Genomic DNA, 27,280 nt, shown 5'->3' on the forward strand with positions numbered 1-27,280 from the left:
CCCACTTCTTGGCACGTCATGGCGGTGGTATATTGCGCTGTAGAGCTCTCCTCTTGACACCTCGCAGATCAAATCTGGGTCAAATCTCGTATGGGATTATCATGTCTCATCATAATGCAGACTTTAAACTGCTTATTTACTAAATAGCCATCATGATCAAGGTTTCATACTTGGGTATATATTACGGCATAGATAAAATCTGGGTCAATCTCATATGGGATCATCATGTCTCATGATAATGCAGACTTTAATCTGTTTAGACTAAATAGCCATCATGATCATGTATACGGCATATAATTCATACTTGGTTATATATTATGGCATAGATCAGATCTGGGTCAATGTCATTTGGGGATTACCATGTCTCATCATAATGCAGATTTTAAACTTCTTAGTTAGTTACTAAATAGCCATCATGATCATGTATACGGCATATAATTCATACTTGGTTATATATTATGGCATAGATCGAATCTGGGTCAATCTCAAATGGGATTATCATGTCTCATCATAATGCAGACTTTAAACTGCTTAGTTAGCTACTAAATAACCATCATGATCATGTATACTGCATAGATTTCATATTTTGGTATATATTACGGCATAGATCAAATCTGGGTCAATCTCATATGGGATTATCATGTCTCATCATAATGCAGACTTGAAACTGCTTATTTACCTAATAGCCATCATGATCATGTATGTGGCATAGATTTCATAATTGGATATATATTATGGCATAGATCAATTCTGGGTCAATCTCATGTGGGATTATTATGTCTCATCATAATGCAGACTTTAATCTGCTTAGTTAGTTACTAAATAGCCATCATGATCATGTATACGGCATAGATTTCATAGTTGGATATGTATATGGCATAGATCTCATAGTTGGATATATATTACGGCATAGATCAAATCTGGGTCAATCTAATATGGGATTATCATGTCTCATCATAATGCAGACTTTAAACTGCTTATTTAGTTACTAAATAGCCATCATGATCATGTTGAAGGCATAGATTTACTACTTTGGGTATCTATTACTTGGAAATATTCTATTCCCTATCATATCTATACACTATTGGTTGCAGTTGTCTGTGCACAATTTAGCAAGTATGCTTATTTATGTATGTATGGATGGATGGATGGATTGATGGATGTGTGGATTCATACATAGGATATCTACCCTGTAAAGGACCGAATCTTATTTTTCCTACCTTAAAAAATTATGGTTACTTGCACGTGTTCTTCGTGCTGGGTTAAAATTTGATTCAACCATTAATTTGGAATTTTGAAGCTCCCAAGTATTCTTCAATTTTTTTATAAAAATTATATTTGAAACATCTTAGTCATGTTGTTAATAGTGACAGTATTATTTATACAGTACTTGCTTTGTGGATGATGGTTCATTTTGTTTCTCTTCTATTGTTATCATATTAGTTTGATAAAAATATATATTTACAGGAAAGGAAGTTAAAATATGTTGATAAGTTTAGGTAAAATTTCTCTAGAGAGATGTTACAACTATTTTTTAAAAATATTATTCTTCTCAACACTGATTATGATTATGACGGAAAGAACACTATTGAAATCATTGATAACTACTACGCAAATTCAAACAGACTCCAAAATGTGATAAGTCATCTTGTGGTGAATAGTAAAAATTATAAATACATCAAAATGACAATCAATATAGTTGTTAAGAAATTGTGCCAGAAGATCGAGTGTCATTATATGATAACTTTTTGGGAATTTTAAATTTTTAAAATGAATCATAAATCATTAAATTAGCCCACGTCGGTGCTCTTGGTTGTGCGAGGCAGTAGATGGGAGCAGTTGAGAATTGTGGGGGTGCAGATTTACTGATCTGTGCTTGCGTTTTTTGTGGCCCGAGATAGAAGTTGATGGTGTTTGAGGACAGTGGGCGGCAGTTATGTGTGAAGGGAAAGGTGGGTGCTAGTGTTCTATTCTATGGAATGTTGAACTGGTAAGCTGGGTCAAGCGATGATCGGTTGGCTCAAACAACAGAGTCAACTGCAGGTCAGCTGATTCAACCCTATTCCCATAGCGTGCCACTCATGGCAATAAATGGAAACAATTTGCAGTGACTTTGGAAGGACCTAGATGGATCTAGGAGAAAATTTTGGGACATGGTTGGTGGCGTTGACAACTTGAGATCCATCAAATTCATTGGACTAGTACCTAGACAAAAAGGTGAAAAATAACAGGTTGAAAAGTGTGCAGGATCACTCAAACCTTTGGGTCTATAACTTAAAAGATCATTAGTAGTTTCCTTCTTCTTCCTTCTCCAGATTCATAAAAATCTCAAACATCCAATCTTTTGGTGCAACATGTATGAAAGGAGATTTTTTTTTACTTCATCTTGAGTGTGCATGGCGATGCGTGCACTGCTTTTATCCACTCCATTTGAATTAAGATTTAAGTATTTTGTTTACCTAAGTCCTGGGTCTAAAATAAACTCTAATAATTTAATAACCAAGCCACTTGAATAAATTGAATGAAATGGGGTTCTCACATAAATCCCAAAGCGCAGAAAATTTATGAGTTAGTAAATAATTCATGTTTTTGCTATCCTAACCCTAAAAGATAATAAATATATATGCATATCCAAACATTCATGATAAAATCAAATATAGCAATTCATTAAATTCAATCAGATATATCCAAATGAGATGTAATTATTTGGGGCTTGAGCCACGCGATCATTTATATTAGTGATCAACTCAGTATAATTTGGGTATATGAAATTCAATCAGATATAAATATATTTTAGATTAATTTAAAACATATTTAAATCAATATATTATGTTTTTTGTACTTCTATTGATGAAAATATATGACTTGAGCCACATGATCATTTATATTAGTGATCAACGCAGTATAATTTGGGTATATAAAATTCAATCAGATATATAATTATATTTTAAATTAATTTAAAACATTTTTAAATCAATATATCATTTTTTACTTATATTGATGAATTTCCATATGACCTTGATCAGATATTTCATTCATTAATGATTTAAATATATTTATTCATCGAAAACTATTTAACGATATATAACTCAGTTGATTTAGTTCCACAATCAAAAGCATATGTTTTAAATATAGTAAAATGAATTTTTTAATGAAAATGCAAAGCTGAATTAGGAACCTTTGAAATGTAAATCATATTATAACTATAAATCACATCATCACATCATATTATGTATACATCTTATTCTTATTCTCATTCACATAATACTAGTTTCCAAATTATGAAATAAATACTCAAGCATTTCTAAAGAAAGGCGAACTCCTCTTAAGTGTTAAAATATCAGTTGGAATCACTTAATATTAGTCAATCTAAGGCTTGATCCACATTTATTTGAAGTATCTATTAAATAATGTACTTTATATGTACAATGTATATGATTTCATTTTCTATGCCTTTGGATAAAGTACACATAAGTTTGAGCTTCGTAAGATGTGTTTTTTGAAAGCATGTATTTTTCAGTTATTTAATATTTAATTGGCATTTAAAATTTTGGAGGCTCTAAAGTAATTTTAAATTTTATTAATCAAGAAAAGGAAGAGTGGTTAGGAGAATTTAAGAAGAATTTAGGATAGAGGTAAGGAGAAATTGAGAAGAAGAGTAGCATGTTAGGACAAGTAGTTATCTTTGAGTAAGAAAAGAGGATCAAAGGGGATGTGAAAGGTGGTGTGAGATAAGAGGAGAGTGAATGATAAGAGGCAGAAAAATAGGGTTTTATGTGTTAGAGTTTATGATAGATGAGGATGGAGAGAGAAGACAGGATCGTGACGGCCGCGATGGCAGTGACGTGGACAATAGTGGATGCGGTGATGGAGGTAGTGAGAATAGGGTACAATGATGGTATAAAAGGGAGAGGTAGTGATAGATATTTTCTAAAACGGGAGGAGAGAAGTAGGTGACGAGATCATTTTAGTATAAGGGACACGTGAAATGGAAGATAGATGAGGATGGATAGGGAAGATGATGGCTGAGGATGGAGGTAGATGATTGATAGTGATGGATGAAGATGATGGATGAACTGCCCAAGTGTTTTAGAGAAGATTCAATGTAAGGCAAGAGGCTAACCTTAGATCCCTATATTTTGCGGGGATCAAGGCATCTTCTTGATGCAGATCAACCCCCCCACTTCTCAGTTGAACCTCTCAAAGCATTCAAGACATCAAGAAACACTTGATGGACCTTCGAAACTTCACTTTCATTCAATTTGCCTCTCATGGAGTAGAGAAAAAGAAGAAAAATAACAATATATTATTTCATATCTACCTCATAGCTGACATGGTGGTGCGTCAGTGATAACATTCATTTTTAGTAGCTTAATATGACCATATTTACATGTTTATCTGTATTGAATTAATCATATATGCATGATTAAAGTTATGTATTTTTATGTATTTTTGGGAATTTTTATGACAACATCTTCAGAAAGAAAACAATTTGGAAAGATATGATTTTTCTAAGTCGAATATATATTTATTTGTATTTTTTGGGATTTTATTTTATATGAATTTTAGAATATATTTAGGGTTTTTTATTTTTCCTGGCGCAGGATGATGTGGACCAATCATAAAAAAGGAGATATTTTTTTGGCAATAAATGCGTTTTAAGGCCTGAGAAAGAGATGATTAAAGTATTATTATTTTTCTCTCCTTGAAATAGTCAATAGTGACAATCATGCGACATGGCAGCACCACAGTGTGCCACGCGGGGCACATGTGTACACGTGGCGTATACATGTCACATTTCGATTGGTTTAGAAGAGGAAATCGCTAAGGTGGTGCGCACTAACGTGGCGCCGCATCAACTGCGACAAAAGCTATTAAAATAATATATTTCAATAATGTAATATCATTATTCCTTTCTTGTCTTTTTCCAAGGGCGACACATGGCCTGATGAGAGCCGTCGATCGTGGATGATGAGGAATCTCAATCAATCATTGCATTTAATGCCCAAAAGAGACAAACCCTAACCGAATAACATGACGACGCTAACAAAGATGAGAAGAGAGAATTATTTGAAGTAAGTCGACAGCTAGAAATCATCCAATTTCAAGGCTTGATATCCGAAGATCCAAAACTCAGATAGAGCTGAATAAAGGCAGCTTCGTCCTTTTGTCCTCTATCCATCCATACGATTGGATCTATAAATTGAGCCCGCGATCTTTGTAAAAAAACATCTTTAAGCTCACTTCATCCTAGTGAGGTTGATTGAAAGAAAGTGAAGTTCTGAAGGTCCATCAAGTGTTCCTTGGTGTCTTCAGTGCTTGGGAAGGTTCAATAGAGAAGTGGGGAGGTTTATCTATAGCAGGAAGACATCGCATCTTGATGGAATATAGGTATCTAAGGTTAGCCTTTCGCCTTACATTGAATTATTTCTAACACACTTAGTTAGTTTATCTATCTTCACCGTCTATCACCCTCATCCATTACCATCCTCAATTCACTCTGTCATTGTCCCCTATCCATCCTCATCTTAACCTTCATTTCATGTGCTACCTACATCGTGACAATATAGTCACACATCTCTCTCCTTCCTATTTAAACAAACACATATCACAATGTCTCTCATTTCTACTGTCGTTCTACCTCATTCCAGCTATGGAGAAGAGAGTGGAGAAAGGGGGGGCTCTCAAATCTGGCTGGCCTGGGTGCTTGAAATGGATGGCCATTCCTTAGTTATATTTTACTTAAGTTTTTCTAAAAAAATCCTACAAAGTAAAGTATATCCACCAATGCCCTTATGACCATATGTGTGTGATCTTCTGGGCCATGTATTAATTTAGTCAATAAATTTAGTGGCCCAATAACAATTATTGGCTAACCTTATTATTTAACTATATCAACATATATATTAATTAAATAGGGATGGATTTTAACCCAATCGATTGGTTAAGTTTCCAGCCCGTGGGTGCCAAGCTACACCATGTGCTTTAGAAGATATGGAGTAGTATTTGAACTCTCTCATGGAACCTTACCGCCATCGATTACCGTATATATATAATTCATCATACACGCGAGACTCTCGAATGACTTAGGGTATGGTTTATCATAAAACCCTAATCCGTCATTCAATTATTACTGATTCCTAATGGAGATCATTGGAGAACTCCTCCAATATCCTCACTACCCTAGCCAGGGATTTGTTGGATCATCTTCTTTGAGTCAATCTGCTCTTATACCGAGGGCGGAGGATCCCATCTTGGCCACTTAATCATCTCCGTGAGCTTCTTAGTACATATGAGCTTTGACTTGTTTGAATCCCATAATTAGAGGCTCGTAAGTAGTAGTCAAAATGCATTCGTCCATTCACGTGATGTCCTTGATGCCTTAGTTAGTGGATCACTTATACAACCATGACATGAATCAACTTGATTGACGTAGTTACAATATCATTCAGGGATTCATACAGATCAATTCCATAAAACTCTTTCTCCAAAGAGCATCCACTATATGTCCTTAGTGGCACCACACTAATAGCCATATGATCAGCTATACTTATCATACAAGTAGGGTCAGTTAGTGCTATTATATCTGGATAATTTGATAATTTGATGTCCATCTCCTCTATCCATCGAATAGGAATATTTATAATACATGTTTAAAGACTAGTGATATCTATATTGTGATCTCATCATAATTCACTACGTCATTGCACGTATTCATGGACTTTATTATAAACATCACACTAGAATAATAATGAAAGTAATATTTTATTCAATGAACTTAAATAAACGTGGTGGTGTGATTGTCGTGAAGGCCACAAAATATCCATCATATACATCACTAGCAGACTTAAATTGCTACTTGGAGGCATCACATTTCTTACCCACACCCTCCTTCAATTTGGCTCTATAACCCCAATAGTCCTCCAATCCATCTACATGGGCATCAGTTACATGCAAATCCCTACCGTGGTGTTTCTGTAAGTTGGTTTAAGTCCCCAAAGTAGGTGACAGTCTTGTTCAGAAGCTTGCATGCTAATTGTGTAGGGTGTGTATGCATACATGGACTCGAGATAGGACGTCTAGTTTGTTGTGTGGACACAACATGCCTCATGGATGGTGATATGCTGCCCTTGATGTTTGAAGCCAATGCCCACATGGTGCTCATGATCGTCGATGCACATGCGTGGTGGAACAAGGCAGACCATGCGCACAGGTCATAGGTGTAATGCATTGGTTGTTGAGTACGCCTACATGTGGGTAGTGCCAGCTTGTTGATCCCTGTGTCACACTTCGCAGATACTCCGCGCGTGGGGGGGACCATATCCCACTAGGAGACTAAGACATGGAGCACAGTGCATCGAGATGCTTGTGCAGTGCAGGGTGCGCCCCTATGGGTATTGTTACAATGTGCATAGGACAAGGCTGGGGGCGCCATTGTGGACCAAAGGAGTAGAGGTGCCAACGTAAATGTTTTATGTGCATGGAGCACCAAGGCTGGGCACTGAGCACAAGGATACCGCGGGTGGACGTTGGGGCGTGTGGTACGACCGATTGATGGATGCATCAAGGGCCATATCACATGCGTGAGGCTTAGGGGTTAGTTTGTAGAGGCAGTGCATGTACGCGCATATGTGAGGCCAATAGCCTCAAGGCATTAGAGCACCACTACCCAACAGCGTGAGCTGCGTCTCATCTCTTTGTATTGGCCTTATGCCCCACGTAATGGCTATCGCCTCTGATGTAATTTTTCTCATGATAATAAAACTTCCTAATATTTTTCTGTTCTTAACATTCATGCAATCTTAAGCGCTCCGAAGAGACTTCTGCTGCACAAGTGAAGGCTGCTCAATGTTCCTACCCAAGCGTTGTTCCCGACACGCATTTAATTTGATAATTGTTTGACAATTGGGTTTAGTTCAAGTTTTGAGCCATTGTGTAAACCTTTTGTCAACCTCCAACATAACTTCAATCTTGAGTAGTGACATGAATTTCTTGAAAATACTCTTTCTTCTGATCAGTTAGGCTCCTTGGAATCCAATCTGGAATTTTTTTAGGGCATAAAATTTACCTTCATCTCATGTACAAATACCTCCCATACGTCCACTCATGAACTCCACATCCGATAAGAGTTAGCACCAGTACAGAGAGGCATCCCTGAAGAGGTACCATATGGCCACTTCAACCCTCTCCTATTTTGTTGTATGCAGTCAGGTGTAGTAATTATTGAAGTCATGGAGGAAGTTTCTGCCCACATGCACAATATTTGCCGTAAAAGACAGAGTTCCAACACATCTATTACAACTGCAAACTTGGTGAAAAGTCACTCTTACAAATAAAAATCATGATTAGCTATCTCATCAACAATAAATTGTGGGGTATCCATCCTGTTGCAAATCATAATCTTCTACTCTGCTCATGAAATGTTCAAACAAGATCTGAGTTGAATGCTATTAAAATCCATCTGACTGAATTAATGACTAAAAAAATATATCTATCATGTGTAGCTACCTCACCTAATGCTCAAACAAGAATCATGATTAGCTACCTCATCAACATGAATATGCATCTTGGTCACCATGAATATTCTGCTCATTTCATCTAATGTTCACACTATATCTCAATAGAATGCTATTAAAATACATCTATGATGGGTAGCTACCTCATCTAATGCTCAAATAAGAATCAGGATTAGCTACCTCATCAACAGTATCCATCTGGGTCACCATAAATATTCAGCTCATTTCATTTCATCTTGAAACTAGATCTCAGTAGAATGCAACTAACATACATTTGACTGAATGAATAAACATATCATGGGTAGCTGCCTCATCTAATGCTCAAATAAGAATCATTATTAGCTACCTCATCAACAATCTCCATCTGGGACACCATAAATATTTTGCTCATTTCATTTAGTCTTCAAGCTAGATCTCAGTAGAATGCAACTAACATACATCGGACTGAATCAATAAATAAATGAATAAATCTATCATGGGTGGGTCCAAGAACTGCTTTTTCTCCCACTCTCAACCCATAATATACACCAAATCCATAGCCATGGCCGCACTCCGAAGAAAGGGTCAAGAAGCTAAAGATTGGAACGAAGAATGGGGTCGCTGCCCAGCTGAGGAACCGAAGAATCAAGCCAGAGTAAGGAATTTTTCATGGGTTTTTCCGCCAATTTCTTTCTTCGAATCCTTGAATCTCGTTGAATCTCGACGACGATCGATGGCAGGAGGAAAAACCCAGATCGGAGCAGAGATGGGTCACTGCATGAGCAAGATCCAAGACCGAGAATTCGACGGGTTGCCCCCCCCGCCACCAAATCCGCCGCCCCCGGCTCAAAAACCCCAAGAACCGACCCAGAAACCGCAAGAACAGCACGAAATCAAGGATCAAAGGAAACCCCCCTCGGAACCCACCTCGGAAACGATCCTGGGGAAGCCGTTCGAGGACGTGAAGAGCAAATTCACCATGGGAAGAGTGCTGGGGAGGGGCCAATTCGGGGTGACTTTTCTCTGCACCTGCAATTCCAGCGGCGAAAAACTGGCCTGCAAGTCGATCTCGAAGAGGAAATTGAGCAGCAGGAGCGATCGAGAGGACGTGAAGAGGGAGATTCAGATCATGCAGCACTTGAGCGGGCAGGAGAACATCGTGGAATTCAGGGGGGCGTACGAGGATCGGAGCTGTGTTCATGTGGTGATGGAATTGTGCGCGGGGGGGGAGTTGTTCGACAGGATAATCGCCAAGGGGAGTTATTCGGAGAGGGCCGCGGCGGGGATTTGCAGGGCGATCGTGAAGGTGGTGAACATTTGCCATTTCATGGGGGTGATGCATCGAGATTTGAAGCCGGAGAATTTCTTGCTGTCCACCCGGGAGGAGAACGCCGTGCTCAAGGCCACGGATTTTGGATTGTCCGTATTCATCGAGGAAGGTCTCTCTCTCTCTCTCTCTCTCTCTCTCTCTCTCTCTCTCTCTCTCTCTTTATTACCATCTCTCTCTCTTGCTCTAGCTCTCTCTAACCCACTCTCTGTAGCTCTCTCTCTAACCCACTCTCTTTAGCCCTCTCTAACCCACTCTCTCTCTCTGGGTCTCTCTCTAACCCACTCTCTCTCTGGCTCTTTTCTAGCCTACTCTCTCTCTATCTCTCTCTCTAGCTCTCTCTCTAACCCTCTCTCTCTCTCTGGCTCTCCCTCTAACCCACTCTCTCTAGCTCTCTCTCTAACCCACTCTCTCTCTCTGGGTCTCTCTCTAACCCACTCTCTCTCTAGCTCTGTCTCTCTCTATTTACCGCAATGTCTGTTTACATGGATGAAAGACCGTCTTTTTCTCTATCTACCCACCTCTCAGGAGCTCTCTCTGTCTACCGCAATGTCCGTTTACATCGAAGAAAGACCATAATTTTCTCTCTCTATCTACCACAATGTTCGTTTACATCGAAGAAAGACCATAGTTTTCTCTCTCTCTATCTCCCACAATATCCGTTTACATTGAAGAAAGACCATAGTTTTCTCTCTTTCTCTATCTACTACAGTATCCGTTTACATCGAAGAAAGGCCATTTTTTTCTCTCTCTAACTCTCTCCCTCTATCTATCTCTTTCTTTCTCTCTTTATCTACCGCAATGTCCGTTTGTATCGAAGCACCAGCCTTTTTCTCTCTCTCTCCACCTATCTTTCTTTTTGTCTATCTCTATCAACCACAATATACATTTGCATCGAAGAAGATCCGTCCTTTCCTCTCTCTCTAACTCTCTCTGAATATCCATCTCTTTATTTCTCCCCCTTGCTCTCTCTGTACATCCTTCTGTTTATCTCTCTCTCTTTTCATCCATCTGTTTATCTCTCTCTACCCCTCTCTCTCTCTCTTTTCATCCATCTGTTTATCTCTCTCTACTACTCTCTCTCTCTCTTTACATCCATTAGTTTATCTCTCTCAACCCCTTTCTCCCTCTCTAGCGCTCTCTTTACATCCATCTGTTTATCTCCCTCAATCTCCTTCGCCCTCTCTAGCTCTCTCTTTACATCCATCTGTTTATCTCTCTCAACCCCCTTCTCCCTCTCTAGCTCTCTCTTTACATCCATCTCTGTCTCTCATTCTCTCTCTTGTTACACTTCAGTCTCTCTCTTCCTTTCTCTATCTATCTATATATGTATCTACTTGTCTATCTACCTCGTGGTCTGTCTTTCTGCGTTTCTCTATCTCATTCTTTCTCTCTGTCTTTCTGATTCTTTCATCCACCATCCTTTTTTCTCCATTCTATATCTTACCTCCTCTCCATCTCACTCATCCATCCTCTTTTCTCTCTCTCTTCCAATTTTTTCATCCTGCATCCTCGTTTTTTCCGTTCTACCTCTTTCCGCATCTCCACCTCTCTCATCCAGCCTTTTTTCCTCTTTCCTCTCTCTCTCTCTCTTTTTCTCTTTCTGTACTTTATCTCTCTCCTAATTGTTTTATCCACCTTTCTTTTTCTCCCATTCTCTCTCTACCATAATCTCCTCCTCTCCATGTTTCTCATCCACCCACCTTCCTCTCTCTCTTTAACTCTATGTAGCTCTCTCCCTAAATTGCTTCATCCACACATCCATCTCTCCCTCTGTATTTCTCTGTTTCTCATTTCCCTCATCTCCTACTCACTTCCCCCTCTCAATCTCTGTTTCCCTATCAGCTGATTATACTCATTTTCTCTCTTCCACTCTCTCTCTCACCCAATTTTCTGTTCCTCTCTCACTCTATATCTTTTCTGGTTATTTCTCTCTTTGTCTCCCTCACCATATAATTCTCTGTTTCTCTTTACCTCTCTATTTCGCTCAATATTTTTCACTGTATTTACTCTTTTTTCCTCTCCCACTCTCTCTCTCACCTCCATTTTATATTCCGCTCTCACTATATATCTGTTCTGCTTATTTCTCTCTTTGTCCCCCTCAACCTATTTTTCTCTGTTTCTCTCTCCCTCTTTCTGTTTCTCCCCCCTCCATCATTTCACCCCATTTTTACTGTTTCCTCTATCTCTCCCTGCTTCCTCTCTCTATCTCTCTCTCCTCCCTCTCCCCTTTCTTGATCCATCCATCCATCCATCTCTCTCTCTTCGGGAATTGACTTTCATTGATCCATTTCAGGAATGGTTTACAGGGATATAGTGGGCAGTGCCTACTATGTGGCACCTGAGGTTCTCATGCGCTCTTATGGCAAGGAAGTCGACATCTGGAGTGCTGGCATCATCCTCTACATACTTCTGTCCGGCGTGCCCCCCTTCTGGGGAGGTAAATTCCTACCGTTATCTCACAAACATGTCGTGCATCCATTGGCTACTCTTGACCCTTCATGGCTGCTTCAACAGAGACGGAGAAGAAGATTTTTGACTCAATCATGAGAGATGACATCAACTTTGATTCTGATCCCTGGCCGTCGATCTCGACTGGCGCCAAAGATCTGATCAGGAAGATGCTGGAGAGAGATCCTGTGAAGAGGCTCACGGCGGCCCAAGTTCTTGGTTGTGGCTCTTTTACTTACGTTTTTGGCTTTTTTCGAGGGATTTGAGAAAGAATTATTGATTCATTTATAATGTTTTTTTTTTGTCGGGTTAGAGCATCCATGGATCAGGGAGGATGGAGAGGCACCAGATAAGCCGATTGGTGTTGCTGTGTTGACGAGGATGAAGCAGTTCAGGGCCATGAACAAGCTCAAGAAGCTGGCTCTCAAGGTGAGCTCCCTCCTTAAATGTATGAAAAGGGTTCTGAGGTCATGGAGAACTGGGGTTATTTGATTTTTCTTTAGAAAATGATATGAATAGTTTGACTTTAGGGTAACAAATTTTCTTCAAGAATTAGAGATGTGTGTAAGAAGTTGAAAAAAGGGCTTGTTTTTTGGGTTCCAGATAAGGCCGATTTTGATAACAGATCAGTGCTTGTGTTTATGTTAAATCTTGCGCTTGCGTATTTTGTTAAATGTTACTCCTTTTGAACTGGTGTTGACTTGTGTCATTGAGAAGAACTTAGGTTTCATGCTTGAGTTAGCCCTTAATCTAATGCTTCCTTTTTTGCACTCAAGAGTGGGTTAGTTTGATGCTAGAGTTGACACTGAATCTTGTGCTTTCTGTTACAACACTAGTCGATCTAACAATAAAGAAATGTAATTCTCACAAAAACTCCGCAAGTAGAGGTAACGATCTTGTAGACCCAGTGGGACAAACAATATATGATCCCAATGTCTTGAGATAGGAAAGTGATACGACCCTACCTCGGACCTACCAGAGGAGCAAACGCTGTCGGTCAACCAACAGTTAGTTGGTCAACGGAGCTGGCTATAAATAAGCCCACAAAGGTAAAGAAAGGTCATTAGAAGTAACCGATTCTTGAAATCGTAGGGTTATAAATACCCCCTTGTAAGGTCATTAGAAGGACTTTTGGATGAAAGATCAACTTGTGGTTTCTTGGCACGAGTAGCTGTATCAGGCTTAAGTGAGGGCAAGAAGTCCTGATTCGGAGGTTCTTGAGAGTTTGTTCACCTATCGTTCGCTCTTCTTCTCTCTTACCTCTTCCATCTTTCCTATTCTCCTCTCTACCACTCGTCCCATTTCTTGATTTTGTTATATCTCCATGGGGATAGTAACAAAGGCATAGGAGAATTTCATTCTAGAAGTGTGAGGCTTGGAGAGCGGGATCTGCCCGATCCAGAGGGAAGGAATCGTTGCGTTCATTTTTTTTTTGAAAATTGATTCCCTAGTTCTTTCCCTTTTCTTCTACCATTTCTCTTGTTCTTGGATTACTGCCACATTTTGCTCTTTTCTTGAATTCTGTTACTGAATGGGACTTCTTGGATTACTATTCTTGAATTCTTGATCTCTCATTCGCTCGACTTTCTGATCTAGAGGGAGGGGGCGTAATACTGGTATCAGAACCGCGATCTTGAAATTTCAACTTGATGGATCATGATCCAAGAGTTGATCAAGGTACACTGGATTTCCAATGATGCACTGCTAATGTCTTAGAACACATGATGGAGCAAATTGCTTCAATCAACCTGCGTCTGGAGGAGTTTGAGCAATCAGTATCTACCAGCGAAGGGGGAAATCGCCATCACCAAGTTCAACTGGCGCCACCAATTATAAATCAAAAGTCAGATCTGAATTTTCAGTTAAAACGTGGATATCTACCTCTCTTCCATGGGGACAATTCCAATGGATGGCTTGCGTGTGCTGACCGCTTTTTCTACCTTCATCCAATGGATGACAAGGACAAATTGCATTTAGTCTCACTGCATTTAGATAATTCAGCTCAAAATTGGTTCATCTACACGGAGAAAGAAGTAGGGTTCCGTGACTGGGAAAATTTCAAGCTACTATTTGCAAATCGTTATGGCATTTCTTTTGACAAGCTTTATCAGGAATTATTTGATGTACGACAAACTAGTTCAGTGCTTGAATACAGGGATGACTTTGAACAGATCTTGGCTCAGCTTCCCAAGAAAGCACGCCTATCTGCATCGATTGAGGCCTGAAATCCATACTGAGGTACGAAAACTCAGACCCTTTGGACTACAAGAAATGATGGATCTATCAGTCCATGTTGAAATTGACTTGGGAGTGTTATATACTGCGTGGCAAAACTCTCCTGTTTATCACCAACCTTCCCCTTACTCAGGTTCTACCAACAGGCAAGTTCAACCAAATTATCAACCTACTCATCACAGGACCTATATACCTCCCAGACACAGTCACACCACTACTCCAACTCAAAACCCACCACCTATGGCAAATCCTCCCAATCAGGGCCGGCCCCAGAGAAAAAGGAACTTACGACTTACAGAGGCTGAATTCCAGCAGAGGAAGGAAAGAGGGCGTTGTTTCCGCTGCAATGAGAAATTCTTGCTAGGTCATGATATGACCTCGGCCAAGATTCCAGATCCGAGATGGATCATTTCGAGTGCGATGCGATTCACGAACCGTAGAGCATCCAAGAACTCCGTGAAATCCAGATACAAGAGCAATAAGAAGGATCTATACAATGTATCTTCAATTCCATGAAGAATTATGCAAGAGTTTGGGAAACGGGAAGGGAAAGGGAACCAGGACACGATGAGGCAGATTGCTCTCGTCGCCCGCCGAGGAGGAGGATCTCCCGCTCAAGTGTTATAGGAGAGTCAACTGATTTCCTGATTTGACTTTCTTCCTCGTTATTTATAGACGAGTCACCCGCCTATGGGTCTTCTTGGGAGTCAACCGACGTGGCTACTCTGACTCTCCTTTTCTTTCTTCTCTTTTCCAATTATGTACGCGGGAGACTCGTATGAGGTCACCGATGCAAGAAGGATTTAAATCTAATATTGGTTGTGGATAGAACTGAACCAGCCGAGGAATCTGAAGACGAAGCTGTCCCTATGCAGACTGATGACTCTCCAATCACTGGTAAATCAGCCTTCTCTGCCCTACTATCCGCGTTTATCTTCCAAGGGCTGTCTCCCAACCACACAATCAAATTGTGGGGACATGTTTCTTGATACCCAGTGAGGATACTAGTCGACGGTGGAGCCTCACACAGCTTCATTATACCAGAAATTATATCAGCAGCGTCACTCCAAATTGTGGCAGGAGCTTGATTCGATGTATTACTGGCTAATGGGACCATGCAGTCATGATGTAACACGACGGCTGCTGGGATCGAATGGCTCGTGTTACACACAGGGAGGGCAAGGGCAATTATGTCATGTAGTGGAAATGACTAATGTGGATGTAATGCAAGTGATGATGCAACAATGAAATCAATGAGAAGTATAAGTCCGACGTCGACGAACACCAACGACCACTAGGCTCTGGTAAGTGTGACCTGGGAATGCCACTTGGCTCCCAATGACCCGGACGACAGGTCAAGGGCGGATGGTGCGAGTACTACTATTGCCACTCGTGCGAGCACCGTTCGAAGCACCAACCAAGGTCGTACCAATAGAAACCTATTCCCGTTGACGTTTTCCTATGTATCACTAACCTAACCCCGGCGGTGGAGACACGCTCGGGAGGCACTGAAAGAAATAATTGAACGCGTAAAAGGGAAGAAGTGTGGGCGTACCCAATTCGTGACGTCTGGCCTGATGTTTGTATCAGCGATAACGAGGCCGGCTGCGACCTGGCCAGCAATTGGGTGATGACAAGCAACGATGGGGGCACTGACGAACAACTACAGTGACGGGAGCAGCAACGGAGGTGACGTGCATGGTGGCGGCGTCAATGAGTGCGGCGGCGGCGGTCTCCGGCAAACTCAAGGGGTTTTTTCTCTCTCCTAACTTCACAGTGGCATTTTCGTAAATATGGAAAAACTCAATAGAACAATAAAAAAATCAGGATAAATCCTTAAAAAATCACATTTTCATATTTTTTTTCTCTCCTCTTCCTATGGGCGGGCCCCACCTTTTATAGGGGCAAATATGGGCCTCCCCCCCTTAGAAATAAAGGGGAGAAGGCCCAATTAATAGTAATTAGGGCACCCTATTAGGAGAGAGAAACCCACTAACACACCCACACATGGGCTCACACACGCACAAACGTGTAGGTTTATACAGCGGTCTAAACAAGTGCGAACAAACAGAAAACAGACACATACGCGGCCAACATATAAGGCCTACTGAAGAAGGAAAATAAGGATAGATAATGTCAAACCTTTGTAGCCCGTTGACTAGGCCAGATACTCCGAAGGCTTGGTCTTGCGCATGAGCCCTCGCACGACGAAGTCGTTCACCGGGGTCTTCAAAGCTGGATGGTCCCCCATCAAGTCATCAGTAGGGATGTGTCTGGATGTGCCAATTTATATGCAGGGTATAGACTTTATTCAAGATCTTTATCCTTTACCAATGGGAGCCATCGATGTAGTATTGGGAGCGCAGTGGCTATGAATACTTGAATGGTTTTTAAGTAACTACAACTTGAGAACTCTGAAAATTCTATGGCTAGGAGTTGTTCACCAACTGAGAACGGATCCATATTTCTTATCGGCCTCCACACTTCTTCCAAGTGCACAGGATATCATCAACAGCAAGAGGCAATGCCGAGCATTCTATGCGGCATGTGATCCGAGGCAGCCCACGGTATTCACTATTCTAAAATCTTCATATATTGATACTTTCAGTATTCATTATTCCTCTGTGTTTGAATCTGTTTTACAATTACCACCGAAGAGAGATATAGATCGCAGAGTACGCCTAAAGCCTGGAATATCACCTATTAATTTGAGCCCATATTGTTATTCGTCTCTTCTAAAAAATGAGCTAGAAAGACTTACTCAGGATATGGTCTCTACCTACATTATCCAACCCTCTACAAGTCCATATTCTAGTCCCACTCTCTTAGTCAGGAAAAAGGATGGTGGGTGGCGAATCTGCATTCATTACAGAGCCCTTAACAAGGTCACTATCCCAAACAGATATCCCATACCCATTGTTGATGAATTATTTGAAGAATTACAAGGAGCTACAGTGTTTACAAAGTTAGACCTCAAGTTAGGATATTATCAGATAAATATGCATGAAGAAGACATTCATAAGACAGCCTTCAAGACACACCAGGGACACTTCGAATTTCTAGTGATGCCGTTTGGCCTAAGTAATGCTCCTGCTACTTTCAAAGCCCTTATGAATTCCATTTTTGGACAACATCTACGCGAATTTGTGTCGGTATTTTTTGATGATATTCTGAGTTATAGCAGAGATATTACTGATCATGATATACACCTTCATCAAGTCCTCCAAATCTTACAACTCAACAGCTTAAGAGTCAATCCAAAGAAATGCTTGTTTGCTCAGAATTGCATAGAGTTTCTTGCCCATCGAACATCTGCTCAAGGCTTAGATACCGACCCAAGCAAAATCAACACAATTACTTCATGGCCTACTCCTAAAGCTTTGAAGCAACTCAGATCCTTTCTAGGACTGACAAATTACTACAGGCATTTTATTGCGCAGTATGCTTCCAAGTCTCAGCCATTAACTTCTCTACTTAAGAAAAGTTCTTTTACTTGGACAGAAGCCGCTGACAAAGCATTCAGTGACATGAAGGACGCGCTTTCCACCACTCCAATACTGAAATTGCCTGATTTTGAGAAACCGTTTGTCGCCGAAACCGATGCATCCAGGTTTGGGTTAGGAGCTGTGCTTATCTAGGATTCTCACCAAATTTCATATTACGGTAAAGCACTCAACAGCAATTCTAAACTCAAATCAACATATGAATGGGAGTTAATGGCAGTGGTATTATCTGTCCACAAGTGGAAGCATTATCTTTAATTTCAGAAATTCCTCATACATACAGATCAATTCAGTTTAAAGTTTCTAACTGAACAGAAAGAGGTGCCACAACATTATCACAAACAGGTATCCAAATTATTGGGTTTCAATTTCGAAATCAGATTCAAGGCCGGCAGGCATAACACGGTGGCAGACTCATTATCACGATCTATGACAGATGAACAACCACATTGTCACAGCGTTACAGTAACACATTGGTTAGATAAAATAACATTGGACAAGGAAATCGACCAAGATCCAAAGCTTTCCGTTATCGAAACGGAACTTCTCTCTCAGTCTTCTACCACGCCCACTACACCATACAAAACAACATGTTACTTTACAAGGGTAAACTGGTGCTCCCGGCCACTTCATCCCTTATTCCGTTGGTCTTAAAACTCACAAAATAACTGCACAGCAATTATATTGGCAAGGTATGAAGAAGAAGATCAGAGAGTATGTTGCTACTTGTCAAAATTGTCAATGCCACAAGGCATCCACACTTTCTCCGGCAGGGTTATTACAGCCACTCCCTATACCAAATCAACTATGGGAAGATATATCCATGGATTTTATAGAAGGATTACCAAAATCTGGACGTTATAATTCTATCTTGGCAGTGTTAAGTAAATACTGCCACTCTATCAGGGTTAAACACCCATTCACAGCCCCTAAATTGCTAACATTTTTACAAAAGAAATTGTCAGATTACACGGCATCTCTCGTTCAATTGTCTCAGACAGAGGCAGTACTTTCACCAGTCACTTTTGGAGGGAGTTGCACAAATTACAGGATACATCATTAAAATTCAGCTCATTGTACCACCCTGAAACGAACGGTCAGACAGAAGTCATGAATAGAAGTTTGGAATGCTATTTACGTTGTTTTGCCTCTGAAAATCCAAAAAAATGGGCACAGTGGTTATCGTGGGCAGAGTATAGTTATAACACTTCTTTTTATTCATCCACTAAGACGACACCATTCAAAGCTGTCTATGGTCGAGATCCTCCCCCTATCATCCATTATGGTTCTCCTCCGCGCACCTTAGACTCGTTGGATTCCTTACTTACGGAATGGGATCTTATTTTGTCCAAGTTGCAACACCACCTCACCAAGGCTCAATCCATTATGAAAAAGAAAGCTGATCAACATCGTCATGACATTGAATTCCAGGAAGGGGATAAGGTGTTTGTGAAAACAAGGCCATATCGGATGAAATCTTTGGCCAGACGATGGCCAGAAAAATTAGCTCCCAAATACTTTTGTCCCTACACACACCATTATCAAAAAAATTGGGCCTATAGCATATAAATTGGACCTCCCTGAAACAGAAATACTCACCCAGTCTTTCATATGTCAAATCCACGCAAAGTTGTGGGTAATGATATTAATATTTTACCTGTCCCTACTAATATTTCGGATGATTGGGAATTGCAGGTCTCTCCTGAAGCTGTGCTTAAGAGACGCTTCAATAGGAAAGGGATGCAACTACTAGACATAGTCGTTCTGTTCTGTTCGTTTTAAATGAACAAAAAAATCGCACAAAAGAACCGCACAGGGCCTTGTTCTTTGTTCTGTTCTTTTTTTTTCCAAAAACGAACAAAATTCGCACATTCGCTCAAAACTAGAACAAAATTCGCACAAAGCGAACAAAAGAACCACACACGGGTCTGTGCGATGTTCTGTTCTAATTTGTTTTTGTTATGTTCAGAAAACCGGACAGAACGAACAATTCGCACAAAAGAACAGAATGACCATGTCTAGCAACTTCTCATCAAATGGAAGAACTTGCCCAACTTAGAGGGAACCTGGGAAGATGCTGAAGTCATCACTCGCCAATTTCCTGAGTTCCAAATTGGGGAAGATTTGGACTTAGAGGGATAGAGTAATGATATGACCCTACCTCGGACCTACCAGAGGAGCAAACGCCGTCGGTCAACCAACAGTTAGTTCGTCAACGGAGCTGGCTATAAACAAGCGCACAAGGGTAAAGAAAGGCGTTGGAGAATTTCAGTCTAGAAGTGAGAGCGGGATCTGCCCAATCCTGAGGGAGGGAATCGTCGCGTCTGATTTCCTAGTTCTTTCCCTTTTCTTCTACCATTTCTCTTGTTCCTGGATTACTGCCACATTTCGCTCTTTTCTTGCGTTCTGTTACTGAACGGGACTTCTTGGATTACCATTCTTGAATTCTTGATTTCTCATTCGCTCGACTGTCTTATCTAGAGGGAGGGGCGTAACAGAAAGAAAGCTAGGAACAACAGAGAACGGTAGAGTTACGCTTCCAGTTGAAGTGTGGAAGGTTACCGGCTGGATCAGAAGATGCCCTCTGCTCCGAGGAGAATCTCCTGCTCAAGACTTCAGCAACTGATTTTTGCCCCTTGGATAATCGTTCCCCTCCTTATTTATAGTTGTCTTAATCTGCACCTTGCGATGCACAATTCCCTCCTTAATTCAAATTGTCCCACGTGTGGATAAATCCGCAAGTGTGGAGTTATAAACTCTTCTCCTTCGTCTGGTAGGTTCTAAGGAGATGTTTATCACTTGCTCATTTAGGCTAATTGACTCGTTTGATCTTGTAGTCAACTTTTTCCATTCACTCATTCGGAGAGTAGGGTTTCATTGTCACTTGAGACCTTGAGGCTTGTGCTTGCACATTATGGTAGTCAAATTGACGTTTTCATCTCTGATTGACCATTTGACCTCTATTTTTTAGTTGACCCATTTAAGCAAGTTGACTCTTTTGCCCTCGGTGTCGACCCTTCCCATCGACTCATTTGAAGAAGAGGGGTTTTTGGCACTTGAGACCTTAAGTCCTGTGCTTACACATTTTGAGCTCAGGTTGACCTCCATTTCACTTATTTTGGGCTCCGAGTTGGTCTTCGTTTTATTGGGTTTGAGCCATCTAAGTTTAATTGTTGAGTTGTACAGATCTCCTCAAGATCCGATCAAGAAAATTCCGGAAATATGATAGAGAGATCGATCCTTGGCAAGATGAATCTTCGAAATCTTGAATCGATGCACAGAAGAATTCCACAAAAGCACAATGAGAAGGGGGGGGGGGGGGAATTTGATAGAGAGTAGATATGAAAAATTTGCAAACTCTGCTGGATTGGCAGAGTTCTATTGGAGAGTTGCCAGATTAGCTCCTCCCGCATGGCTTCTTAGAGTATCTCTGCCACTCGTCCGGCTCCCCCAATTCCTGTAAAGAATATGTATTCCTTTTTTAGAGGTTTTCCTCAATCTGTAGGGTTGTGGGCTCTCCCATTTGTATGGCTTCGCAATCTCCCTTTCTTAGAGGTTTTCCTCCGAAATCTCCCTTTTGTAGCTGGAATCGATTCGATCCTTCTCCGGCTTCCTATCAGGGAGATTGATTCAACTACTACCGTCTATCTTCTTACAAGCTCCATTCCGGTTGTGGATTTCGGTGTGAACTATTGCAAGATCTATCAATTGGCATATTCATAATAAATCCTGTTCAGGATCGTTACATAGTATCAGGATAATTTGGTCATTCAGTCCTTAATCCTCTCTGGCACTGTGACGTAGCACTTGAGCTTCATGCACTAAGTTAAAAATGTCACTCCCTACTTTATTTGGAGGTTTAATGTAAAGTTGTAATAGTTTATGTGTTTATTAAAGGTGGATAGAATTGTGAATGAAAGTGAGCTGTTCTACTTCTGTTCTAGGATTTCTTGCCTTGCTCCCAGAGTTAGCTGTTTTAACGTTGTATTGGGCTGTTCAAATAAAGCCTGGTGGAATCCTTTCTTTATAATAAGGAATCCGAAAGACTGAGGAGGCAGTTGGGCATTTTTCAAGATGGGGAGAGGCAGCTGCTGGCGGGAACCCGCAGATCCTCCCTGTTGTGGTTATGATACTGTCAATCTGACTCAATCTCTTCTGGGTATGAAAGGGAGTCAATCCGGCTTGATCTCTTCTGTCTATAAAAGAGTCGATTCAATTCGATCTCTCTTCCCATTATCTACCATATCTTTTCCTCTGATTATCATTTGAGATTGTCTCTTGATACAAACCAACGTGGTTCATATTGTGAACGGGGATTGGGGAGGGAAAGCTGGCAGAGTGGACGCCCCCAAAGGAACAAGACCAGAGTGGGTGCATGTCATAGGTGGACTTTGGTGACATGAAATAACGTCTCCAGTCACAGTCTAAAAATGTGCCCTCCAACAAGGTGGGGAATATCTCTAAAGGGACATATGAGAAAGAGATAAAAAACAAGAATGCCCCCAAAGGAACAAGACCAGAGTGGGTGCATGTCATAGGTGGACGTTGGTGACATGAAATAACGTCTCCAGTCAGTCTAAAAATGTGCCCTCCAACAAGGTGGGGAATATCTCTAAAGGGACATATGAGAAAGAGATAAAAAACAAGAATGCTCTTTGTGGGCTTAATATATGATAGTAATCGTATCATCTCTGGTCGTGTAAGCTCTCATCAAACTGAAGGTACTGCTCTTGTTGGCATTTTTGAAAGATAACTATTTTCAATTTTAATCTTGGATATTGGTTCTAGAATCAGGATCGTAATATCATTAAAATATTGGGCTTTGCACATTTTAGATAAATATCTTTTTTAAGCTCTGGATGAACCTTGGTCTTCAAAGTGACCTATCTGAAAATATAATTCTTCAAGTTCCTGAATGAAATCTCAGACTTGCCATTTAAGATAAAAGCCTCTCTTTAGCCAAGGCTGACTTCTGTGGTTGAGATCCAAACTTGAATCAATCCTGAATCATGGTTTTTATTTGGGGCATACGTAACTACAACTTTATGTTGCTGGGTTGACTTTTATTTTGAAGCGGACCCATCTCAAAAGATGTTTTTTATTGTGTTTGAGCTGACTTTGAATATTGTTTTTCCGAATTGGAAGAAAAGTCTCTTTTTGATTTTCCCATTCTATTGACTGAGTCAACTGATGGTGATAATCGCTTCTCCAATTCAAAAAAATTGACGGATTAGGTGCTAATTGTCCAGGTCATCGCCGAAAATCTATCGGAGGAGGAGATTAAGGGGCTGAAGCTGATGTTCCAGAACATGGATACAGACAAAAGCGGAACTATCACTTATGAAGAACTTAAGACTGGTCTGGCCCGTCTCGGGTCTAGGCTTTCGGAGCCCGAAGTTAAACAGCTCATGGATGCAGTAAGTCAGCAATTTTCTGTCTCTAACTTTTTCTATCTCTAAGTTCTTGGGTCGAAGCTTTCCAAAGCCAAAGTCAAGCAGCTTAAGGATGCTGTAAGTCAGAGGCTTTCTCTCTCTTGCTCCTTTTCTCTTTCCAAGTTAGAGAAAGAAAACATATCAGTCTCTTTATGTCACTTTTTTTCTCTCTTCTCTTTTTTTCTCTCTAAAATTGGGAATGCCATTTCTGACCTTCGTTTGTGCCAGGCTGACGTGGACGGCAGTGGAGCCATCGATTATATAGAGTTCATCACTGCCACCATGCACAGACACAGGCTTGAGAAAGAAGAGCACCTTTACACGGCATTTAGATATTTTGACAAGGATAATAGCGGGTAACCTTGCTTAGACACCATTAATTATCTCCCTTTCACTTTTGCTTTTTATTCTCTGGGTATTACAATCATTTCTTTCCTTAGTTCTTTCTATCTCATTCTCAACCGATTTCTATCTCTCTCTTCCAAATCAGTTTACATCTCTCTCGCTACCATTATGTACCCCTTTCTTTTTGAAGCTCTCCATTTCTCTGGCTTTCCATGTTTCTCTCTCTTTACTATTGTATCTGTTTAGCTCTCTCTTTCTCGTACTCTCTCTCTGTCTTTCTCTCTGTCTCTCTCTTTCCATATCTGGCCATCTATTTCTCTCTGGACCACTCTCTGCCTATCTCTCTCTGCAGCTCTCTCTATATCTATTTCCATTTCTCTACCACTCTCTCTGCCTATCTCTCCTTGACCCCTTATCTTTCCATCTCTACCTCCTTCTGCCTCTATCTCTCTAGCTATTTGTATCCATTTCCCTTTCCTTCCTTTTCCCTCCTTTCTGCCTATCTTTCTAGCTCTTTCTCTCTCCATCCTTTCCCTAATCTCACTCTAGCTCTCCTCACATCCATCGTTCTCTCTCTCTGTAGCTCTCCTCACATCCATCATTTTCTCTTAATCTCACTCTAGCTCTCCTCAAAAACACCACTCTCTCTCTCTCTCCCTGTAGCTCTCCTCACATCCATAATTTTCTCTCGCTCTGTAGCTCTCCTCAAAAGCATCATTCTCCCTCTCTCTCTCTCTCTCTCTCTCTCTCTCTCTCTCTCTCTCTCTCTCTCTCTCTCTCTCTGTAGCTCTCCTCACATCCATCATTCTCTCTCTCTCTGTAGCTCTCCTCACATCCATCATTCTCTCTTTCTCTCTGTAGCTTTCCTCACATCCATCATTCTCTCTTTCTCGCTGTAGCTCTCTTCACATCCATCATTCTCTCTTTCTCTCTGCAGCTCTCCTCACATCTATCATTCTCTCTCTCTATCTCTCTCTCTCTCTCTCTCTCTCTCTCTCTCTCTCTCTCTCTCTCTCTCTCTTTCTCTCTCTCTCTCTCTCTCTCTCTCTCTCTCTCTCTCTCTCGCTCTCGCTCTCTCTCGCTCTCTCTCTCTCTCTCTCTCTCTCTCTCTCTCTCTCTCCGTATGTCTTTCTGTCTCACTATTTTGCCCATACCAGATATATCACTAAGGATGAGCTGAAGCATGCCATGGAGGAGCACGGAATGGGCGACGTTAACAGCATTAGAGAGATAATTTCTGAAGTTGACGCAGACAATGTGAGAAAGTTCCGATTTTTCCTCGGGAATGGCTCTCATTTTGATTTATATTTGATATTTTATTCAGTTCTCTCCTTCTCTTATCAATGTAATGGATATTGGATTGTCTTCTTGAGTGATTTCAGGACGGAAGAATCAATTATGAAGAGTTTTGTGCCATGATGAGGAGCGGGATGCAACCGCATGTGCATGATTAAGGGACTAAGAAGTACCATTTGAGGGAGGTGTTATGTGCCATTTTAGAAGTTGGCTTGTTCCTGAAATATTTCAATGTAAGGATGTAACTTTCCATCTATTCGTGTATCTATCTTTATGTGTGTGTATCATCTTACACAAGTGCCATGTATCTTTCCAATGCAATCTGAGTATCTATATACTGAGATTTTTTTAATAATCTAATCAAATATATTTGATTTTTTTATTAAAAATTTCTGGGTTCCTTTAAGATATTTAATTTACTCAGAAATTTTGACATGTTTGGTGATACTTATTTATCATGTGCTATATCCTTTTTCCAAACTTTTCTGCATGCTCACCAATCCCAAATTGCTTGCATCGCAGCATGCTTAACCATGGAGTTCACTTCTCCTGGTATCCACTTTGGCAAGCCAAGCGGATCATTCACCTATCCATCTACTTATATACATTCATTCATCATTCCATGTATCTATCTATCCATCTTCCTAAACACATATTCACACTTCAGTCTGTTGACCCATCATTCTACCTAGATACATATTCATCATGAACTCCATATATGTCATCATCAGTAAACCGTGGCAATGTAATCAAAGGTTTTTATTTGTTTTATTTGTTTTAGTATGTTGAAACAAATCATGATCGGAGTGATCAAATAAATCAAATTACAATTCACTTTATTTCAATAATGCAATATATGTTTTCTAATATTTTTAATCAGAATTCAACTATTTATTGTGACTTATTCTCTTTGTCACAACCCTTTGTATTATACACATTCTCATAAGTTTAACTGAATAATACATTAACTTGAATACCATGGAACCCATTCCCTAATTAAAGATGTGATAAAAAATTATTACAGGAGGCAAACAATATATGTTTACAAATCAAAGCACAAGAAATGATAGGTCTGGAATGGATGAATGGTTTACTTTTTTTGCCTCTTTTTTATTGTTCTTTATCGATTTGTATTCAATTCTGTTCCCAAACTTAATGTGTTTGTCTTTCGCTCTAATTTTATTTAATTTCAAAAATTGGGGAAATCGGACAAGATGACTAAAAGAATAAGATGTAGGCAGTAATGAAGAGAGAAAATAAGACAACAGTTCTGAAAAACAACTTTTGTAATGCAACCTTTAATTGAGCTAAAGAAAAGGTTCCTTTGATCGAACCCTAATAGAACTAAAATCTAATAATCCAACTACCTAAGAGGATGTGTCAAAAAATAATGTAGAATTTCAAAAGATGATGTAATGGAAACTCTTAATACCCAAGTTGAGTTGTATTTTTGGACTACAGAAAGCAAACATTTTGAACTTTTGGACAATAGCTCTAAACCTTTCTTTACCAAACACTGTCATTGGATTCCCATTCAGTCTTCTTATCAGATATTTTTATTTATTATGTTTTGGTCAATTTGCTTTCTGCTAAGCCTAATGAGTAAAAATAGTAAATAAGTGAAGAGGTCTCAAGCATTTATATGCAAATTGCAGAATGAAATCACAGATTCATAATCAGATAGCATAAGGTATGGATAGTTAGATGAGAGAGAAAGAACTACCCTCAAATTTAAGGCCAACATTCCATCTGGATTCAGACATTCTGAAATTGATGTTGAATCATTCTCAGCCATTGAATTTTGTTATTCTCATTAATTCATGTGTCAGATCTCTAATGAATAACATCTTCCTGTAATTTTCTAAAGATTCGGCCATTTTTCACATATTTTGAATCATGATTGTCATGTACCCTTTGCCAAAAAAGCCCTCAGATTCTGTAAAATATATATTTTGCAATCAATATTTATTCACATTAAGGAAAACATGCCACATGTCCTTCTTAATTGATGTTTTGACAGGGATTTCATTGGAATTTTATTTCTGATTTTTTATGTGCTGACAGGTGTTCTTCTTTCACATCACATTGATTGTAGTTCTAATTAAGTATTTTTTATTGGATCTCACCTCCCAATGCAGTAAAAAAAGAAAATATCAGCCAGTGAATTTTGCATTAAGCCATCACAATTTTTTGTGC

At 40.0% G+C, this 27,280-nt stretch overlaps 1 protein-coding gene across 2 annotated transcripts; it reads left to right on the plus strand.

Moving 5' to 3' along the window:
• Positions 1-9,020: 9,020 nt before the first annotated feature.
• Positions 9,021-25,439, plus strand: LOC144716519 (calcium-dependent protein kinase 2-like). Of its 2 annotated transcripts, XM_078591650.1 has the most exons (9): positions 9,021-9,150; positions 9,236-9,934; positions 12,119-12,262; positions 12,340-12,492; positions 12,587-12,702; positions 23,261-23,428; positions 23,672-23,799; positions 24,946-25,045; positions 25,171-25,439. In XM_078591650.1, exons 2-9 carry the CDS (start codon positions 9,262-9,264, stop codon positions 25,240-25,242), a joined length of 1,554 nt encoding a protein of 517 aa, XP_078447776.1. In that variant the 5' UTR covers positions 9,021-9,150; positions 9,236-9,261; the 3' UTR covers positions 25,243-25,439. The 2 variants fall into 2 exon arrangements, 1 of the variants encoding a protein (XP_078447776.1); XR_013584909.1 differs by lacking the exons at positions 24,946-25,045; positions 25,171-25,439 and having other exon boundaries at positions 23,261-23,521.
• The last annotated feature ends 1,841 nt before the right edge of the window (positions 25,440-27,280 follow it).

This window comes from Wolffia australiana, chromosome 2, assembly GCF_029677425.1.
Source record: "Wolffia australiana isolate 7733 chromosome 2, ASM2967742v1".
Taxonomy (NCBI): domain Eukaryota; kingdom Viridiplantae; phylum Streptophyta; class Magnoliopsida; order Alismatales; family Araceae; genus Wolffia; species Wolffia australiana.

Coding starts and splice junctions, on each gene's coding strand:
- LOC144716519 (XM_078591650.1), top strand. CDS start 9,262: ATGGGTCACTGCATGAGCAAGATCCAAGACCGAGAATTCGACGGGTTG. Junction 9,935..12,118: donor GTCCGTATTCATCGAGGAAG/GTCTCTCTCTCT, acceptor GATCCATTTCAG/GAATGGTTTACAGGGATATA. Junction 25,046..25,170: donor CTGAAGTTGACGCAGACAAT/GTGAGAAAGTTC, acceptor GAGTGATTTCAG/GACGGAAGAATCAATTATGA.